General features: G+C 37.9%; 1 protein-coding gene across 7 annotated transcripts in view; it reads right to left on the bottom strand.

The window, feature by feature from the left end:
• Window positions 1–2,182: 2,182 nt before the first annotated feature.
• LOC122712110 (POU domain, class 6, transcription factor 1) overlaps window positions 2,183–17,156 on the bottom strand; it is a 191,175-nt gene continuing 176,201 nt past the window's right edge. For 6 of the 7 annotated variants that reach the window (XM_043931473.1, XM_043931477.1, XM_043931474.1 and 3 more), the window contains 5 exons: window positions 14,768–14,948; window positions 13,779–13,835; window positions 12,504–12,587; window positions 5,281–5,417; window positions 2,183–5,023 (listed from right to left, as the gene is read on the bottom strand). In XM_043931473.1, the coding sequence (XP_043787408.1) occupies window positions 4,899–5,023; window positions 5,281–5,417; window positions 12,504–12,587; window positions 13,779–13,835; window positions 14,768–14,948 (584 nt within the window). In that variant the 3' untranslated portion in view covers window positions 2,183–4,898. The remainder of the gene's footprint in view (window positions 5,024–5,280; window positions 5,418–12,503; window positions 12,588–13,778; window positions 13,836–14,767; window positions 14,949–17,156) is intronic. The other variant, XM_043931476.1, reaches the window with a different exon arrangement.

Genomic DNA, 17,156 nt, shown 5'->3' on the forward strand with positions numbered 1-17,156 from the left:
ATTTTGTATTAATAATAAATTAATAATAACGAATCGTGACATGGAATCAATTGACCCTGCATCCCTCTTGTCTCTTAGCGTCGTTCGATTGATGATTGTATTTGTGGATCGTGTGCTAGCTTAACCCTCGTTTATGTACAATTCAAGTTTTGCAGTTCAGTTATATACTTTATAAAACGTAGTAGGAACTTTGGTTTCGCTGGGCAATGTTTCAAAAGCAGTTTCCTCTTTTCATTTCGTGCCACGAACTTTTTTTCTCTTTTTTATTTTTTATTTCTTACCTTTGATTTATATCCTTTGTTTAAACTTATTTTCCTGAAAACACAATTCGGTTATTTTATTCTAGTGTAGCTAATATATCGTGTGGGTGTTTTTCTTTTTTTTTTTTTTTTTTTTNNTTTTTTTTTTTTTTTTTTTTTTCATTCTTTGAATTCAACCTGAAATGTGAAAATTTGGCCGGAAACTGCTATAAAACATTCGCCCGTGGATCTATCTTCCTTAGAAATATGACACTCACGAATACAGTTCACGTTTTTTTTTTCTTTAATACTCATGTTTATATTTCCGTAATGACCTATTGAATATCAATTTTTTTTTTTTCACGAAGAAAATACACATGATTCGTAAATTTGTTTTCTCTCTCTCGTCAGTAGTATTTCTCTCGTTCACACTCTCCCTCACTCTCTCGTTTGTAATTTTATTTTTTTTTTTTTCTTTTTAATTTATTCTCTCGTCAACATCCACCGCGCCATTCTCCCCCATTTTTTTTTCCTCGTATAACAAAATTTAATAACCGGAATATCTCTGTACAAACATTTTCATTCTTTTCTCTTTTTCTCTTTGTCCCACCGCACTCCGTCACTATCTTTCTATCAAAAAAAAAAAAAAAAAAAAAAAAAAAAAAAAAACATACACGTCCCCCATTAATCAAAATTTTGAATTTTGAATCGTCCCTCTATCGTCCCCAATTCACCCCTTAACCGTACACCAATCCATTCGTTTCTATAATACATTTTTCCATCTCTCTCCCTCCTTTTTTGTGCACTATTCTCCATTCTCCGTATTTTCTATTGCCTCCATCTTTTTGTATGCTTCGTTTAGGAACAGATCACTTTGCTCGTATCTTTAATCGTATCCTAGAGAGTAAAATACCTTAAACGTACGCGTTTACCCTTACAAATTTATTTTTTTTTCATTTTTTCAACCCCTCCAACCCCTTAACGCTTTTATTTTTTTTTTTTTCATCTTTTTTACCGTGCGAATAGTGTGTTTCGTCCGTCCATTACATAATTATCTGTCTGTCGTCGTCGCGTCATTGTCCTCGTGTAACTATTTCATAGTTATCACGATCACGATTTAGTTAGTTAAACGTATCATTTTTTTCTCGTTTTTTTTTTTTTCTTTTAGATTCTTACGATATTGCAGTCCCTAGGTGTCGCCTTAATTATATACATTCACTACCCTTTCGCGCTTCTAGCTACGCTCCTTGCAAGGATCTCGTGGTTTAATAATTAATCGTATGTGAATTAGCCCATTACAACGGCGGGGTATCGAAGTATGCGTGTGTGTGTGTGTATCTGTATGCACGAATGACGCGAATGTTTATTATGTATCTATGTGCGTGTATACGTGTTGTATATATTCCATTATTTCGTTTCGTTCCCTTTATTGGCGATCATACGGTGTGTCTGTGTGTATACGTGTGTATGTTTCTCATCTTTAATTATACTCGAGCTGAGAGATATTTAAGAAATCGTGTCGTACCATTATTACTTTTTTTTTTTTTTTTTTTTGGGATGGGTTTAGTTTCGCCTACAGTATCGTTTATTACGGCAAGGAAGGAAAAATCGTCGAGAGAGAACAATGTCGATCGGTCGCGCGCACGCTCTATTCTGCAGTTATTATTTATAATTATTATTACTTTTTTTCCGCATATTATTATTTTTTTTTTCTCCATTTAAAAACGACTATCCTGCCCTCCAGTAAGATTAGACGTAAAGAAAGAGAGCCCTTTCACTTGAAGCGGAACACATTCAAAAGTAAAACGCTATTATTCACTATATCGATTAACCGGGGAATACATGTGATACTTTTTATCCTTGTGGATGGTCGATATTTTAAGCTTCTCGTAATGGTATTATAATTTATTTTTTATTTTATTTACTTCCTCTTCCCTTCCTTCTTCCTCCTCCTCTTCCTTCTTCCTCTTTTTTTTTCGTTTTTTTTTTTTTTTTTTTTTACTTTTTTCATTTTAACTAACGAACCATTCCTCTGGATGCGTTATAATAAATACGAAGATTCGTCCGTGGAAATTGGAAAAACCTGTCCCTGGTCGTACCGCGTCCCGTCTCGGTCGGAGAACACCGCCATCTTGTGAATAACGACGCGTTTCAAATGGCGGCCTGAATCGCGTAACCGGAAGTGAAATTAATCCCCGCCAATGACGGTTATGGAACGCGTGATTCACTAGCACGCATTTATCAGTGTCCTCGCGTGGTGAATTTGCAATCGAATTAGTATCGTTATAGAGTGCACGTTGCCTGCTCGTGGCTGTGTTATACACACGTATATAATACGTACATTCATATGTATATATATGTATACCAGTGTATATACCCAGCTAACGTTTATTTCATGGAATTTATGTCGGTGATAACTATTTCGGTCGGCTTCGCACAAATTTTACCGCAAGATTATCTTTTATATTACGGCTCTTGAGAATCCAATGAACGCCGGATATCGATCGCCGTGATTTTGATGATTCATTCTTCCAGCAATCTATCGATTTTTCGTGAGAATTAAAAAAAGATGATTTTGAATCTTTCTGAAACTGTCAGCGATTCGTTCAATTTTTACTTTAACTAGAAGCAAAGAGTTCAGTTTCTTTTCTTTCTTTCTTTTTTTTTTTTTTTTTTTTCTTTCCAGTCAAAGGAAGAATTGAATTTATTCGATCCTTTTTTTGTATTTTCCTTACTTTGAGGCGGGTAATTCGATTGCATATTTCCCTGGACTGAATAGACGGGACGCGTACCAAATATAAATATATCGATACAATCACCAGCGGCCAAGCAGATCGAACATTTAGGAACGAAAGATGCGTAAATGTTTAATACGTATACCTCGTTATATGGCAGATTATTACGGACTAGTAACTTTTTTTCTTCCATGTTTATTTCTTGCGGGGGAAAAACGTCAAACCACTTTCAAACGTCCCTTTTCTCGTTTCCGGTTCGAATAGAATTTTAAAAGGGTATTAGGAGGATTCTTATGATCGATCGATAATATACTTTCAAAAAGACGTTATTGCATTAATTTACTCGCTACAAAGTTTCTTCTTTTTCATTTTTCTTTCGTTTTATTTTTTTTCTTCTTTTGTTTTCTCTATCCTCGTTTCCCTCGTGACTTTTTGCTTTTCCCTTTCGATCAATTTTTTTTTTTTTTTTTTTTATCTAAAATACACGCGTATAATTTATACAGACGAGCACACCCAGAGAACAATATGGTTGAAACATCTTTCTTTTCTTTTTTTTTTTTTTCTTCTTTTTCCCTAACGAAGCCTGTAAACGAGTGGTTGTTTCACCGGTAAGAATGAAAATAAAAAGAGTTGGATGATGGATCGTCATAAACGATAGCGGCGGTACTGTCAAAACTTTTCCGTTTCTATTTCCTGTGTGAACAACTGAATTGTATCCCGCTGTGTATGGCATGTGAACGTGACGGTACTGTTGTTGCTGTTTGTTATTGTTCGTTATCGGTATTGTTACTGTTTGCTGTTCTCGTTGCTTCAACTATGTTCTTTTCTGTGTGCGAAAGGACCGAACACACTGGTCCGTTCCTCGATCTCATGATTCTCGATGGGATCTCGTACGAAAAATATCATTCGAACTCTTCGAACGATTTCAAAGTTCGATCGTATTTTCCGTACGATCCACGATTTTTGTGCTTCGTCTGTTGATTTCATAATGACAGACGATTCTCAGTAGCTGGAAGCTTCTCGATCGTTTCACGAACTAGCGTTATCTGTGCGATTACTTAACGGAATTACTTATCCTAGTTTCACGAGCCGAGACGCGACTTGATAATTGTTGTTTGATTTACGTCTTATCGTGTTCCGTCCCTTGATACGAATGATACACGAGTTTTTCTTTTTTTTTTTTCAATTCTTTCCCGAAGAATTTATTAATCTTTTTAAAATTTAAAAGGTTTCCTGTTTTATCATTAATCGATAATATTTCGTGTATCACCCATAGGAATTTACATTATCGTCAGTCGCTTTCTTACCGGCTGCCAATAGGAAAATCACACTGACTTGGTTCATGGTCGATAAAATTTTTTTTTAATTTCTTAATCGATTTCATACTTTTTTTTTTTTTCTTCGTTTAACGAAATATCGGATAAGACGATGGCGGTTAAGGCAATTATCAACGTTACAAACGCTCGACTCCTGTACATCACATTAACCGTAGGTTAAAACTATTTACAGAATAGGTCTCGTATACGCCTGCAATCACAATGATGATCTTTACATCGATCGTCGAGAGCGCGCCTTTAAAAATTCATGGCTCGACGAGTATCGTGCATGACTTTTTAAAGCGATTCCTTCGGAACGCGCTAATTTCTCCGAATTATTTTATTAACGCGACGCCGAGATTCGCTGTTACTTCTTTTTCTCTTTGTCCCCCGTTGTTGTTTGAAATTCCTGTTCACGCGATTATTCATCGATCCGTCCCTGGTTTCGTCGAAGTGATCGATGAATGAAACGCTATTCGAATCTCGACGAATTCAACTCGTGCAACGTAAAATTCGAGTCCTTAAAGCTTCTTATTTTCATTCTTTTTTTTTTTTTTAATTATATTTGCTCACTGGTTCCATTCGCGACCAATCTTGTCCTAGCACTTTTACACAACGTCCTTCGACATCAGTCTCACCGCGTTTTTCAAGGATTGCCTCTTGTTACAGAACCAAATCCTGATCACTTCTCGGTCGTATCCGAGGCGTTGCGCCAAGTTCGTGATTTCATTACCTGAAATGAATACAGAAAATTGTTAGTCAAATTAATCTTAAAGGATAATTTATCTTCAAATTTTATTTTTTCTTTCTTTCCGAATACGTATTTAATACGCGTATTAAATATTTAATACGATTTATTCTTCCAAAATATTTTTTTTTGTTAGAGAAGTTTAAAATAAAATAATCTTCAAGCTTTCTTCTTTCTTAAAGTTTGCTTTGAATTTCAGAATATATCATGTTAGAAAGACAAATGACAATTAGAAAACTTACCATTAGGATGAGTATTTCTGTCGAAGTGAGCGTTTAACAATTCCAAAGCCTGGGGGGTGAACGAAGTTCGTCGCTTTCGTTTCTTGTTCGTTTCCACCCCGATAAAATCCGTCAGCTGATGTAGCCCGCTCTTGTGCCTGTAACCAAACACACTGTCCTCATTTCTCTTCAATAAAATTCATACTGGTAACAACGTTCTTACTAATACTACTTTAATAAATACTTTAATAATAATCACGCAAAAAGCAAGAATCTCGAAAATGAAAAATGAAATTCAGAATGAACATATCAGTACATCGCAAACATCGTATTATCGGTAATTAAACGGTTCATCGCCTTGAAAAAAACACGCAAGAAAAATGGGAATAAGAACAAAATAAAAAGAGAAAAAGGAAAAAAAGATACAAGCCGATGTAAAAAAACGACTTGGAAAACTGAATTTTCATCTCACACTAGTGCAAATACCACCCCGATCGTACTCTAATCAAATATTAAAACAAAACGGACGACGGATCGGTCGTCTGTTAACTCGGCAAACTTTCTCTACATCAAAGCGATCCTCGCGGAAAGCGCCATCGTAAACAGAGACGGAGGAGTTAGTCGCGTGAACACCGTTCAACATTTCTCTCCGTCGTCTCGCGATTCGAATCGATTCGATTCCTTACAAAAGAAAAAAAAAAAAAAAAAAAAAGAAAAAAAGAACAAAAAAAAAGTAAACCCCCTCCCCAAAAAAAAGAAGAATAAAAAGAACGAAGGAGGAAGGAGGAATGGCCGAACAAGAGAAATGACCGAAACAAAGCCGGCCGGTTTTGCGAGACATTCATCCCCTTGACTGATTGGCCTTCGTCCCTAGCCGACCAACTTTCCCTGATGGAACGGACGGCGGAGGACGGCATCGCGATGTCGCCGTCGCGCAAATGAAATTAGCGATCGAAGCGCGTCGCATCGAAAAAAACCTCGTAACCGTAAACAGGAGAGAACTTCCGTTGGGAATCGCGGCTAAGCGAGCGAAACGCGGTAGGGGGTGAGGGTGGAAGGACAGAGACAGGGACGGTAGAGGGAAGGGTGGAAGGGATGGGAGTCTCGACGGTGCGCGATATACATACGCATCGAGAAAGAGAGAGAGAGAGAGAGAGAGAGAGAGAGAGAGAGAGAGAGAGCATTAGGCGACAGAGGAGGGTAGAGGAGTAGGTGGACGCCGCTGCGGAATTTATGTTTTTAATTTAACTCCGTATGACCAACTGTCGAGCCCCGCCGAAAAAAGTGCAGGCCGAGCCATTAGCATCGCATGGTGATATTTCGTCGAATCCGCGAAAACAATATGCTAATGGAGAAGCCGGGGTGCGCGAAGAACCGATGCTTCGAAACCCCGGCCAACGGGGGTGGGGCGAGTTTTCAACGGAGGCTGACGAACGACCGAGAATTGGGGAGGGCGGGGGAGGGTGGTTAGTGGCGATACGTCGACGATCGAGGCGTCGTTTCGCCGGTGTTTAATGGGGAAAAAATTAATGGGGCGGTGATGAGATAGGCTTGGCGGAATAAGGAATTATTTTATAGATTTTCTCTTATTTTAGGAATTTTTTTTTCTCTTGTATATGCGCGTGTGTGTGTGTATGTGTGTGTGTGTGTGTGTGTTAAGTCGAATCGAGAAGGTATTGAAATTTGATGATGAAGATGTTTTAGATTGTTGAGAATGGGAATCATTATTTTTTTGAAATAAAAATCATGGTATAAATAATAAGAATTATAATGTGTTTAAACGATTAAGTAATCGAACAAGTTTTCATATTTTTCGTGATGATTCATGATGGGTTATTCTTAGAAACTTTTAAACTTTTATCGTTTTAGATTGTCATTATGTCGCATAACGAATTGGTTTTCTGTTAATTGTTGTCTATCGTATAACCATCGGCCGTCAGTGACTTAATTAACGAGAAGAATTGGGAGTGAAGGGAGGAGAATTTATTAAATTGATAGAGAAAAAGCCTCCTCCGTCCTATGGTTACCGTGTTTAACGTTCGGGGAGGGGATAGGAGGGAGGGGGTAGGGAGAGTATGTGATTAAAATTAACCATACGGTAATTACATTTTTCCTACAAAAGAGGATTTATTTTTGGCGGCACACGATTTATTGATTACATTCGTGTTATTGGTATGAAAGTCTGATGAAGCTTGGAGGCTCGATGAATTCGCCGAAATGTAAATTCACCCATTAAGAAAATATTGAAACTCGGAGGACCATGTATATAAAGATAAAATCGATAAAAACGATTAAACAAAAAAAAAAAAAATTAAACCTATATATATATATATATATCAAATCTTCCGATCTTAAAAAATAGAAACTACCAATTATAAGTATCGAATATCAAAGTGTAATAATTATGCATATTATTTTTAAACGATTTTCAACAAAGCCTGCCCTGGCCAACATTACGACCGATCGAAATGCAAGCTCGAGTTCCCGAGAACTCGTCAAAGCATGTTGAAACGAAAAAAAAAGAAAGAAAAAGAAGAAGAAGAAGAAGAGAGAAAGAAGAAAGGGGGCAAGGGTGGAAAAAGGAAGCACAAAGCTTTCAATAACTGAAGACACGCGACACAAATTAAAAGGCGACCGTTTCAAAGCGGTCACAAATATCGTAATTGCTTCTCTTGCGCCAATTTACCACCGCTTTCAATAATCTTAATAAACCCTTCCGCCTCCAAAGGAAACGTTATTATCGCGCGCGTGTATTGCAGGCGAGAAAAGCTGACTGAAGAAGAGAGGAATACCCCCGGTTGAGAATAGGATGAAGAGGGAAAACGTGGAATCAAAACCGGCGCCGAGGGTTAACTCGAACACGTATTCCCCGCATACATATAGGTGAGAAGCCGAACGAAGGGAGAAAGAGGGTGGAACAAGGTGTACGACTGTGAACAAGGACAAGGATTATTTACTCGATGCACGTGAAATTTCGTTTCTACGAAGTTTGAACTCTAAAATTAATACCGTCGTAATTATTATCAAGTATATGATAAAAAAAGAAGAAATAGATCAAGCGTAAAAATCTAAGGATTTAAAGAAGGTTGAAAATTGAAAGTTTAAAGTTAAAATCGTTTCTAGATGCAAACTTTACAAAGATATGGAATATCGAGTATTGCGGATATTTGGATATATTTTAAAAAAGTTATCTTTCAAATTAATTATTTTTTAAATAAAGTTATCTTTTAAACTTATTTTTTGAAAAAATAATCAACGTTCAACGTAGATTACTTTAGAACAAAAAACTAGTTATCTAGAAGAACTTTATTCAACAATTCAAAGAATAAAACAAACAAGAATAAACAAGAGGAAACAAGAATCAATCATGATTCTCGAGAAGAACAGATGAAGAAATGAAAGAGGCTCGACGTGTCATGCCGATCCTCTCTCCCTCCCCCTCTCTCTCTCTCTCTCTCTCTCTCTTTCTTTTCTCCAAATATGAATCAGACACTCTGAAAGCGTGCTTAGTCACCCTCTGTTGCCTCTCCTCTCCTCTCTCTCGAATCCGTCGTCTCGAATCGATCGGAATAAATCAGCCAATCGAATATTTATTAGAAACTCCTTACAGGTTGGCATTAAACGAGCCCATCTAAATCTCGAGGCCGTGCAGGCACACATATTTACCCTGCTGTATACGAACTCACGGAGGGGGAGGAGGAGGAAAGATCAACCGAGGACGCCGCTCTTCGAAGAAACGAAGAGGAACACGAGAGCGCGAACTTGGAAACGCGTGGAAACGCGGGGCAGCAGCTGCTGGGTCCATTGGAAAAGTAAGTAGAGGGGAAGAGGAAACGGAAAACGGAGGCAAACGGATCGGAGGAGGAAATAAACAGTGGAGGGGGTGGAGGATTCGTGCGTGGGTGTGTAGCATCGAGAGTGTTGGCGTTTTACACGATCGTGTAGAAAACGTTAAGAAAGAAGGAGAGGAGAGATCTCGGGGGAGAGAGAGGGAGAAGGGAAAGTGAGGGGAGGGGGAAGGAGGAGGAGGAGAAGAAAGGACAGGAATCGTGGGGAGCGAGGAGGGGGAGGGTACATCAGAAACCTGATTTTAATTAGTCCACAGTTTAATTACTCGGCAGATAAATCGTGCACGTGCACCGCATAAACTAGCCGCTTTCATTTTTCCTGGACGCGGCAGGCGCACGGTCGCGCGCTTACTTCTATGCCGCGAGAATGCGGGATGGGTCATTGTTGCGAGGCAGGAGGAGAGAGAGAAAGAGAGAGGGAGAGTGGAGAGAGGAATGACTGCGTTTCAAACCGTCATCGAATCGGATGGATAATTGTAGGGAGGGTTAACCGGTTGATGGATCAGCGGACTCGATGATCCACGTCCTGCATTTCCCGTCGCGATTTTGTAAATATATCGCGTTACATTGGAATTATTTTAAGAACGAGAGATAGCGAAGTAGAAGTTTCATAATTCGATTATCAGTTTTCAAATTTATAATTTCGATAATTTCCCGAAAATGAAATGAAATTTTTGAAATTGAAGTTTAAATAAATGGCGACGAATTATAAAAAAATATTCATTTTTCGTTCGTATCATAGTGCTAATTATTTCTTCCGTTACAATCGTTTTACACATTCGTCAAACAAAAGAAGAAAAACTTATGAAAACGGCGAATCTTACGAACATAAAACTTGAAAGAATAATATTTTCCTCGAAAGAGCACACAGCGTTTCGTTTTATCGCGTGAAAAAATCATCATCGCATGAAACCAAAAAAAAAAAAAAAAAAAAAAAAAAAAAGGAAAAAAAGAAAAAAAAGAAAAAAAAAACAAAAGGATCAACAAGGGAAAATGTTGACAACTTTCGCTTTTCGTTTCGAAGCGAACGAGTAATCAAGGAACGAATCATTAAATGGGGAAAAACGGTTCCGGGCCAATAACGGGCGGGATGATTCGCTGTTTCGCCGGCGCGAAGGTGTTAATGCACAGTCAACAAATCATTTTGTTCGTTTTGGGAAAATCTGTTGATGCTACGCCGCGGGAATGCGGAATGGGTCATTGTTGCCGGCTCGGTCGCGGAAAGAGAAATGACCGCGTGCTCCTGTCATCGAATCATCCGGTTCACGGTCGAGATACATGCCGCGCACCTCGATACGCTACCCGATATACGTACACACGTATACACACGTTTTATAACACGTATCCATCTCTGTACGTATTTATATATATATTTTTTGCATATAACACGCGTATACATGTGTGTATATATATATATGTGTGTGTATTTTCCACGCTTTTGCCGGCAATAATGAAACGGTATCGCGGTGAAATTGAAACCATAAACCGTGTTAGGAGTCACCGACTCGTAAAATTCGACCGATTGACGCTCTTAGATTCCGGTATCGATTAAATGACGATTCTTCATCGAGTTAACATGGATACCAATCCGTGTAAGACATGATGGTGGAAACAGATAGATTTAAGATATGTAATAATCACTGTGGATTTTTTAATTTATGAATATTTAAACGTGAAATCGATGGTTTGGATTGAAAATCCAGAAATCAATCGGAAAGGAATCATTGTACATATCCTTGAAATAAATTTCGCTTTGGATTAAAGAAATCGTGTAAGTTAAATTTTTTCAAAATTTTCGAAAAGTTGGAATATTACGATTGTTTTTTTTAATTCAAATATTTTCACCCTTCGCGAAATTCGAAAATTTTTCCAATTTTTTTCAAGAAACGCTCGCTAATAGGGTTTGAAGCTTTCCGTTTTGAACATTGAAAAGAGAAAAAAAATCCGCGTGCGCGGAAAATAAAATTCTTTTCCACGATAAAACACAAAAATTCCATTTACCCTGTAGAAACTTATCCAATCTTTCGCAAACTCCGATACACTCCGAGCGTTCCAAATTCCGCGGAAACCTAACTTTCGATTCAAACAACAAGGCCAAACTTTTTCCACGCTGGAAAAAATTAAAATCCATACAAGGGGCCGAAGAATGATGATAAAACACGTTACATCGAAAATTTCGCGAGAATTTCCAATTGCAGGTATATAAATCCAGCCAGTTTGGTCGTTGTGGATCGTTATGAGGCCGTTGTTGTTTGTGTATCGACAATCGAACGATTCGAGCGATGAATTAAACTTTGAATTTCGCTAATTACGAATCCTGATACATCGTTGGCAGAAAAATCGGCGGTTTGTGTAGGTGTGGCGGTGTGTGTCGGTGCGCGGCGGCAAAACCGATACCTCGAAGGAGAGAGGCCGATAGGCGACTTCTTTCGCGACACGAATAAAACCGGCGGTACCTGTACCAGTGTGGAGAGGCGCGCGGTAACGGTTTCCCCCATTCTAATTAACATTCCGCGTATTTATTAGACGCGGATCCGCAATTAATCAGGCAGATTCAATTAGCGAATTACCAATTAGCACGCACGCGTTCACACGGTCTCGGACACCGCTTGAGATCCTGGATGTTGGACGATGTTGGATAATCGTAAAACTTGCCTTGTCCAAACGGAAATTTTAAGTTGGAACAAACGATCTTGATAATATAACGATCTTGAAATATAAACTTTGAATAAAACGTTCTGAATTTCTGTTTTTTGGAGAAAAGAAAAAGTTTGACTTTTTTGATAAAATCGAAAAATGGTTTGACGAAGTTTGAACATAAGATTTAAGATTTGGTTCGAGGCGACGAATGGTTGATTTTCGAACGATGAAATAATTTTTGAACGAATTTCTTTTCACTCTGAATTTCTTTTATTTTTTTTTGAAAGAAAGTATGATAGTTTGAAATTTGGTTCGAGATTTGCACGATGAAGTAAACTTTGAACATGTTCATTCTGGAATTTCTTTTTTGCATTTTCGAAAGAAAGAAAGATTTGATTTTTCATAGAGAAGTTAAGAATAGTTTGTATTTTAAACATCTTAAATACGAATAATTTTGTTTTTCTTCTTAGAATACTTTTAAACAGAATATTTCATTTGATCAAATGGAAAACTTGTAATTTAAATAGATAGGCAATTTAGATATCAGGAACATGTGATGGATAGTTAGAAACTTCAAAGAAAATTGTTACGTGCAACGTGTTTTACAATCGTGTTCGTGATATTTATGATTTTAAATTATTCGTATCTAATAACGTTCTCTTTCAACACACGATATCTTCTACGTGTATTAACGCTCATTACATATAATGGAACGGATTGAAATCGAAATTTGATATTCTAAAAATAACAACTCACCTTTCTTCAGCCTCTTTCATCCACCTTTCGAGGACCGGTTTAATCTTTTGCGCACTTTTTGGCGTGATGTCCAATTTTTCGAATCTAGAGCCAACAACAATTTATGATTCACGTTCTCCGATTCCATATCGCATATAGAAATATTATACTCGTGAAGAAAGAAATCGAAATTTCAATCGTCAAAGACGTAAAGATCCTTTCTCCCGATCTCGATATTTCTCAATTTTTTGAATCTCAAGATACGAACTGTTACTTCGAACGAGAAGATAGAATTGAAATGAAAAAATTCTTTGCGTCTTTGTTCGACTAAAGGAGCACTAAAAAAAGCATGCATTGACTCAAAAACAGGACATTGACAATGCGTGCATGCTTAAAGGTTTTGGTGATGCCGTGTATGATGTTGCCAACGCGCTTCGAGAGCTAGTGTTCTTCTGCGTATAAACGACGAGCGTATACCAAAGTAATTGTATACAAAGATCGAGTGATCAATTTAGACAAAAAGAAAAAAAAAATTTTAAAAAGAAATAAAAAAAGAAACGAAGATCGTCCAAAAAAAAAAATAGGAACACACTCTCATCGACGGACGTCGATCTTCGCGAATTTTTTTTTTTTTTTTTTTTTTTTTTACGTGTACTCACGCGTTGGCGACATCATGCCCAAGTTTGCCAATGCCCTGGCTCGAAGAAATCGTTAACAAATTTCACAAGTGCTCCTTTCGCATCTCATTTTAATCTTTTTCATTCTCTTTTTCTTTTCTCTCTCTCTTTTTTCTTTTTTCTTTTTTTTTTTTTTTTTTTTTTTTCTTTCATTGCCAGAAACGGAGTTAGAAATTAGTGATAGCGATATTGCAGCTATACCCAAATATGCCCCAAAATTGATATTAAAGACGTGTTCGAAGCGATATAATCGTTCGAATTTAACGAAACACCGAGGAATGAAACGGAGAAAGTCGACATACATTGAGAGAAAAATAGAAGAAAGATCAAGGGCGATAGAGAGAAAGAGATAATGTAAATTCATATATTATCGTTATGCACGTGTACACTCGTGTCTCGCTTGTCGTTCAATATTACAAGGAAGATATATATTAATTTCAACAAGCCTTGAAGAATCGAAGATTTTTTGAGAACATGATGATACTCTGAGCTACTCTCGCACACGACGATAACCAAATGTACGGATTCACATGCTTGGGTATAACTGCTATGCTTCCAGAAGGATTTGAAAAAGTTTTAGATTTTTAGGTAAATTAAGTAGCATGAGGGGTGAACGTACGTAGCTTGCTGCTGAGAGGCAATCTGCGAGGCAGCGTACATCTGGGTAGCCAGGGCACTGGGGAACAATCACCAATGCTTAAATTAGTCGTTACGATAACAATACTAGGGTGTAGAAACAACGTTTCTACTTGCCACCAGCACTACCACCGTGGTTCCTTCCGGATCTCGAACAAATCTTATCTCTTAACAAAAACTAGATGAGAGAACAGGGACGTATGATCTCATATCAAAATCACGTGTGCAACGTTCGAACGAAACACGTGTTTCAGGAACCACCGTGGCAGATTACACATTACACATGAAAATTCAACGACGTTTTTCTCTCTCGGAATATGTACTCGAAGAACTCGTGAAACTCGCGATCAAGGTACACAACATGGCTAACTCTGTCGCGACAGCGCTATGTCCAAAATCAATTGGTTATTTAGAACCAGATCGAATGCTAATTTCAACGACGAAATTTCCTTCTTCATCATCATCATCTTCTTCTTCTTCTTCTTCTTCTTCTTAGAATGATCCATAAAATTGGAAAACACGAGGTAGATATAGGCAAGATAAAGATACAGATTAACAGAGCTTAAAGAATTAATGCAATAAATCGAATGACCAATTTAATTTGGACATAGGGCGGAGTAAAAAGAGTTGGTCCTTGGAGGAACTTTGAACGAGTGTCCCTTAGCCCCGACTTCTTTAAATGGAAGAAGACATCATCGAGATTCAGCGTGGTCTAGAAATGTACACAGATTGTTAGCAGCCAAAAACAGGGAACCATCCCTCTTTCTTTTTTTTTTTTTTTTTTTTGGCCATTTCCAGTGACCTGGCACATTGTCGTATATCAATCTAATTTCATCGTCCTTTCTTTTTTTTCTTTTTCTTTTTTCTGTGTCTCATCAGCGACGTCCGTATGAAATATTCGTGACAAGTACAAGATGAAGATAAAAAAACTAAAATGACGAAAGGAAAGACGACGAGGTGTCGCACACTCACCTGCATATGGCACTTTGGCTGTAAGCTGGCCCCTCTGTCACGCTCAGGGCCTGTCCCACCTGGGTCTGCGTCAGACCCAGCGACAATCTGCGAAACTTGAACACCTTAGCGAATTCCTTGATCTCGTCCAGATTTATCCCGTCGACTACGTTGTTCGTGGCCTCGTTGATCGTCGGTTGATCTGTAATTAATAGAATCTTTCCTTTGGTGGGATTTAAAATTGAGAAAATCGGTATTACAATGAGATTCAAATTGTTTTCTGATTCTTTAATCGTTCTTCGAAAAATATATTTGCCAAAAAAAATATATATATATATATATATTCGAGAAATTTAAATTTTCGAGAGAATTCATCGAAAATATGATTTAATGAAAATGTTCATTTAATTAATTTCTTAGAACGAGCAAATCTCGATCCAAAAAATACACTCCAGAATAAAGATCGTCAATTATTTTCAATTATGTTTGATTAAAAGCTAGAACGATTTTCTAGAAAGAGGATTGTCTAATAAAATATTCCATTCGATTCATTTCTCAAGAATACCTTTCTCAAAGAATACTTTTACTCTCATCCATTACCCTTACTGATTCTCTTAAGAAGATCTACGATCCTTGGAAGAAAGTGTTTTGACAAAGAGCAATTGTCCAACGAATTCCGGATCGATCGACCGGACTGCCTCAAAGTTCTACCGAGAGGCCTATCTAATGATACCGGCTTCGTTAAAGCTGCTTCAAACGCGCCGATTTCTCTCGTAAATCTGTCACCCCGAACGTATGTACATACGCACGCAATAGAGGTGGCCAACAATCTCGGCCAGTTTGAACGGCTTTCTTCGCCGAGCAATAAACCGCAAATCTTTCTTCCGTCTCTGCACCGTCTCTGCGATCATTAATTTCCAATCGAACGCGGGATCCTCGTCCGTGGAACACAGACAAAAACGCGACGACGATGCTCCACGACTTTCTCGTGCAACGAGGAAGTGCCTCGTTTCGAGGAATGCGCAAGTATTTTCGCGAATCGGTACCGCTCGTACAACAGAGAATCCGTTATTTTCGTATCAAGATGAACGTGAGGAACGTTTACACGAATGTGTTTTTAACGAGAAACGCGTATATTCCCTCGAAGAATTTAATAAAGTAGATAGAAATTGTGTTCAATGTGATATTTTTTTTTTTTTAGGAATATCTCAATATTTGCAATAATTTCTCCATTCAAATTGTTCTTTGATATATTTGTTAGTTTGCTGTATGGGTCTATATAGGATAGAAAATGGCCGAATTCTTAATGAAACTTTCAAATTTCGTTGAAAATAATTAATTAAAGTATAACACATCACTGTACATACTGAAATCGAGCAGTTCATGCGCAATGTTATAACTTAATTTCTCTTCAATTCCATTTGCATTCGTTAAAGTTTCGTGACAGAGATGCAATTTCTGTTGAAAAACTTTCACGGTGGTTATACATAATGATTTATAAAAAATGTATGAAAAACATTCGACAATGTTACTTCGGAGAGGACCGAGTGCGTAAAGTGATTATTAACTCTTTTAGGGGCGCCATTTTTTTTTCAGAGAGGGCGCCACGTGCCCGACCAGCAGATAAAAAGTAACGTAAACGTTTATAATCGTATTCTTATATTATAATGCGAAAAATTTTCATTCCTCAATTATTCGAAACCTCGATCTTTTCAAAAAAAAGAAAGTCACTTTAATCCTCATTATTTTAATCAAATCGACACGTTCAATATTTCTCATCACCCGCAATCAATCCTAATTCGAAGCCTCATTGTTCTTAACGAGCGATTCGCGACATTTTTTTTCCAGCAAACGAGAAAGACACTCGATAATAAGGGCGTGAACGAGCAACGTGAATGCTCGTCGATCGTGATCTCTTCCCTCCAAATTTACTCCCCATTGTCCTCTCTATCCATCCATACGAATCATAAACGAACCGACCATCCTCCACCCTCCCCTCATCCTACGCCTCTCTCTTAAATTTACGAATCGATTCTCAAGGATCAACGCGAGATTGGTTAACAAAAGCTTAGATTTATCAAGTAACGTTGGCATCGGCAATTGAGAATCGTTAGGCTCGATACGTCGAACGATTATTATTATCATCGTTGTCCCGCGGAATGACGAAGTGCCACAGCCTGAGCAATGATTGTGAATTATTAAAATTATTGTCTGGCCGACTTGTCGAGGGGTTACGTGCACCGTACACGGAATCTTTATGGCTTCCCAGAAGGCAGCGGGAGAGAGCATACGATCTAATACACCGTAATGAGCCGTGCATTGTACGATATCCTATTAGGATTATTAAGAGCTTCGAGGCGCGGACGGACGCCGCCAACGTTATTATTTATCGGCTTTGACCGTGCGTTAA

This window comes from Apis laboriosa, unplaced genomic scaffold, assembly GCF_014066325.1.
Source record: "Apis laboriosa isolate Shangri-la unplaced genomic scaffold, ASM1406632v1 scaffold19_cov150, whole genome shotgun sequence".
Lineage (NCBI taxonomy): Eukaryota > Metazoa > Arthropoda > Insecta > Hymenoptera > Apidae > Apis > Apis laboriosa.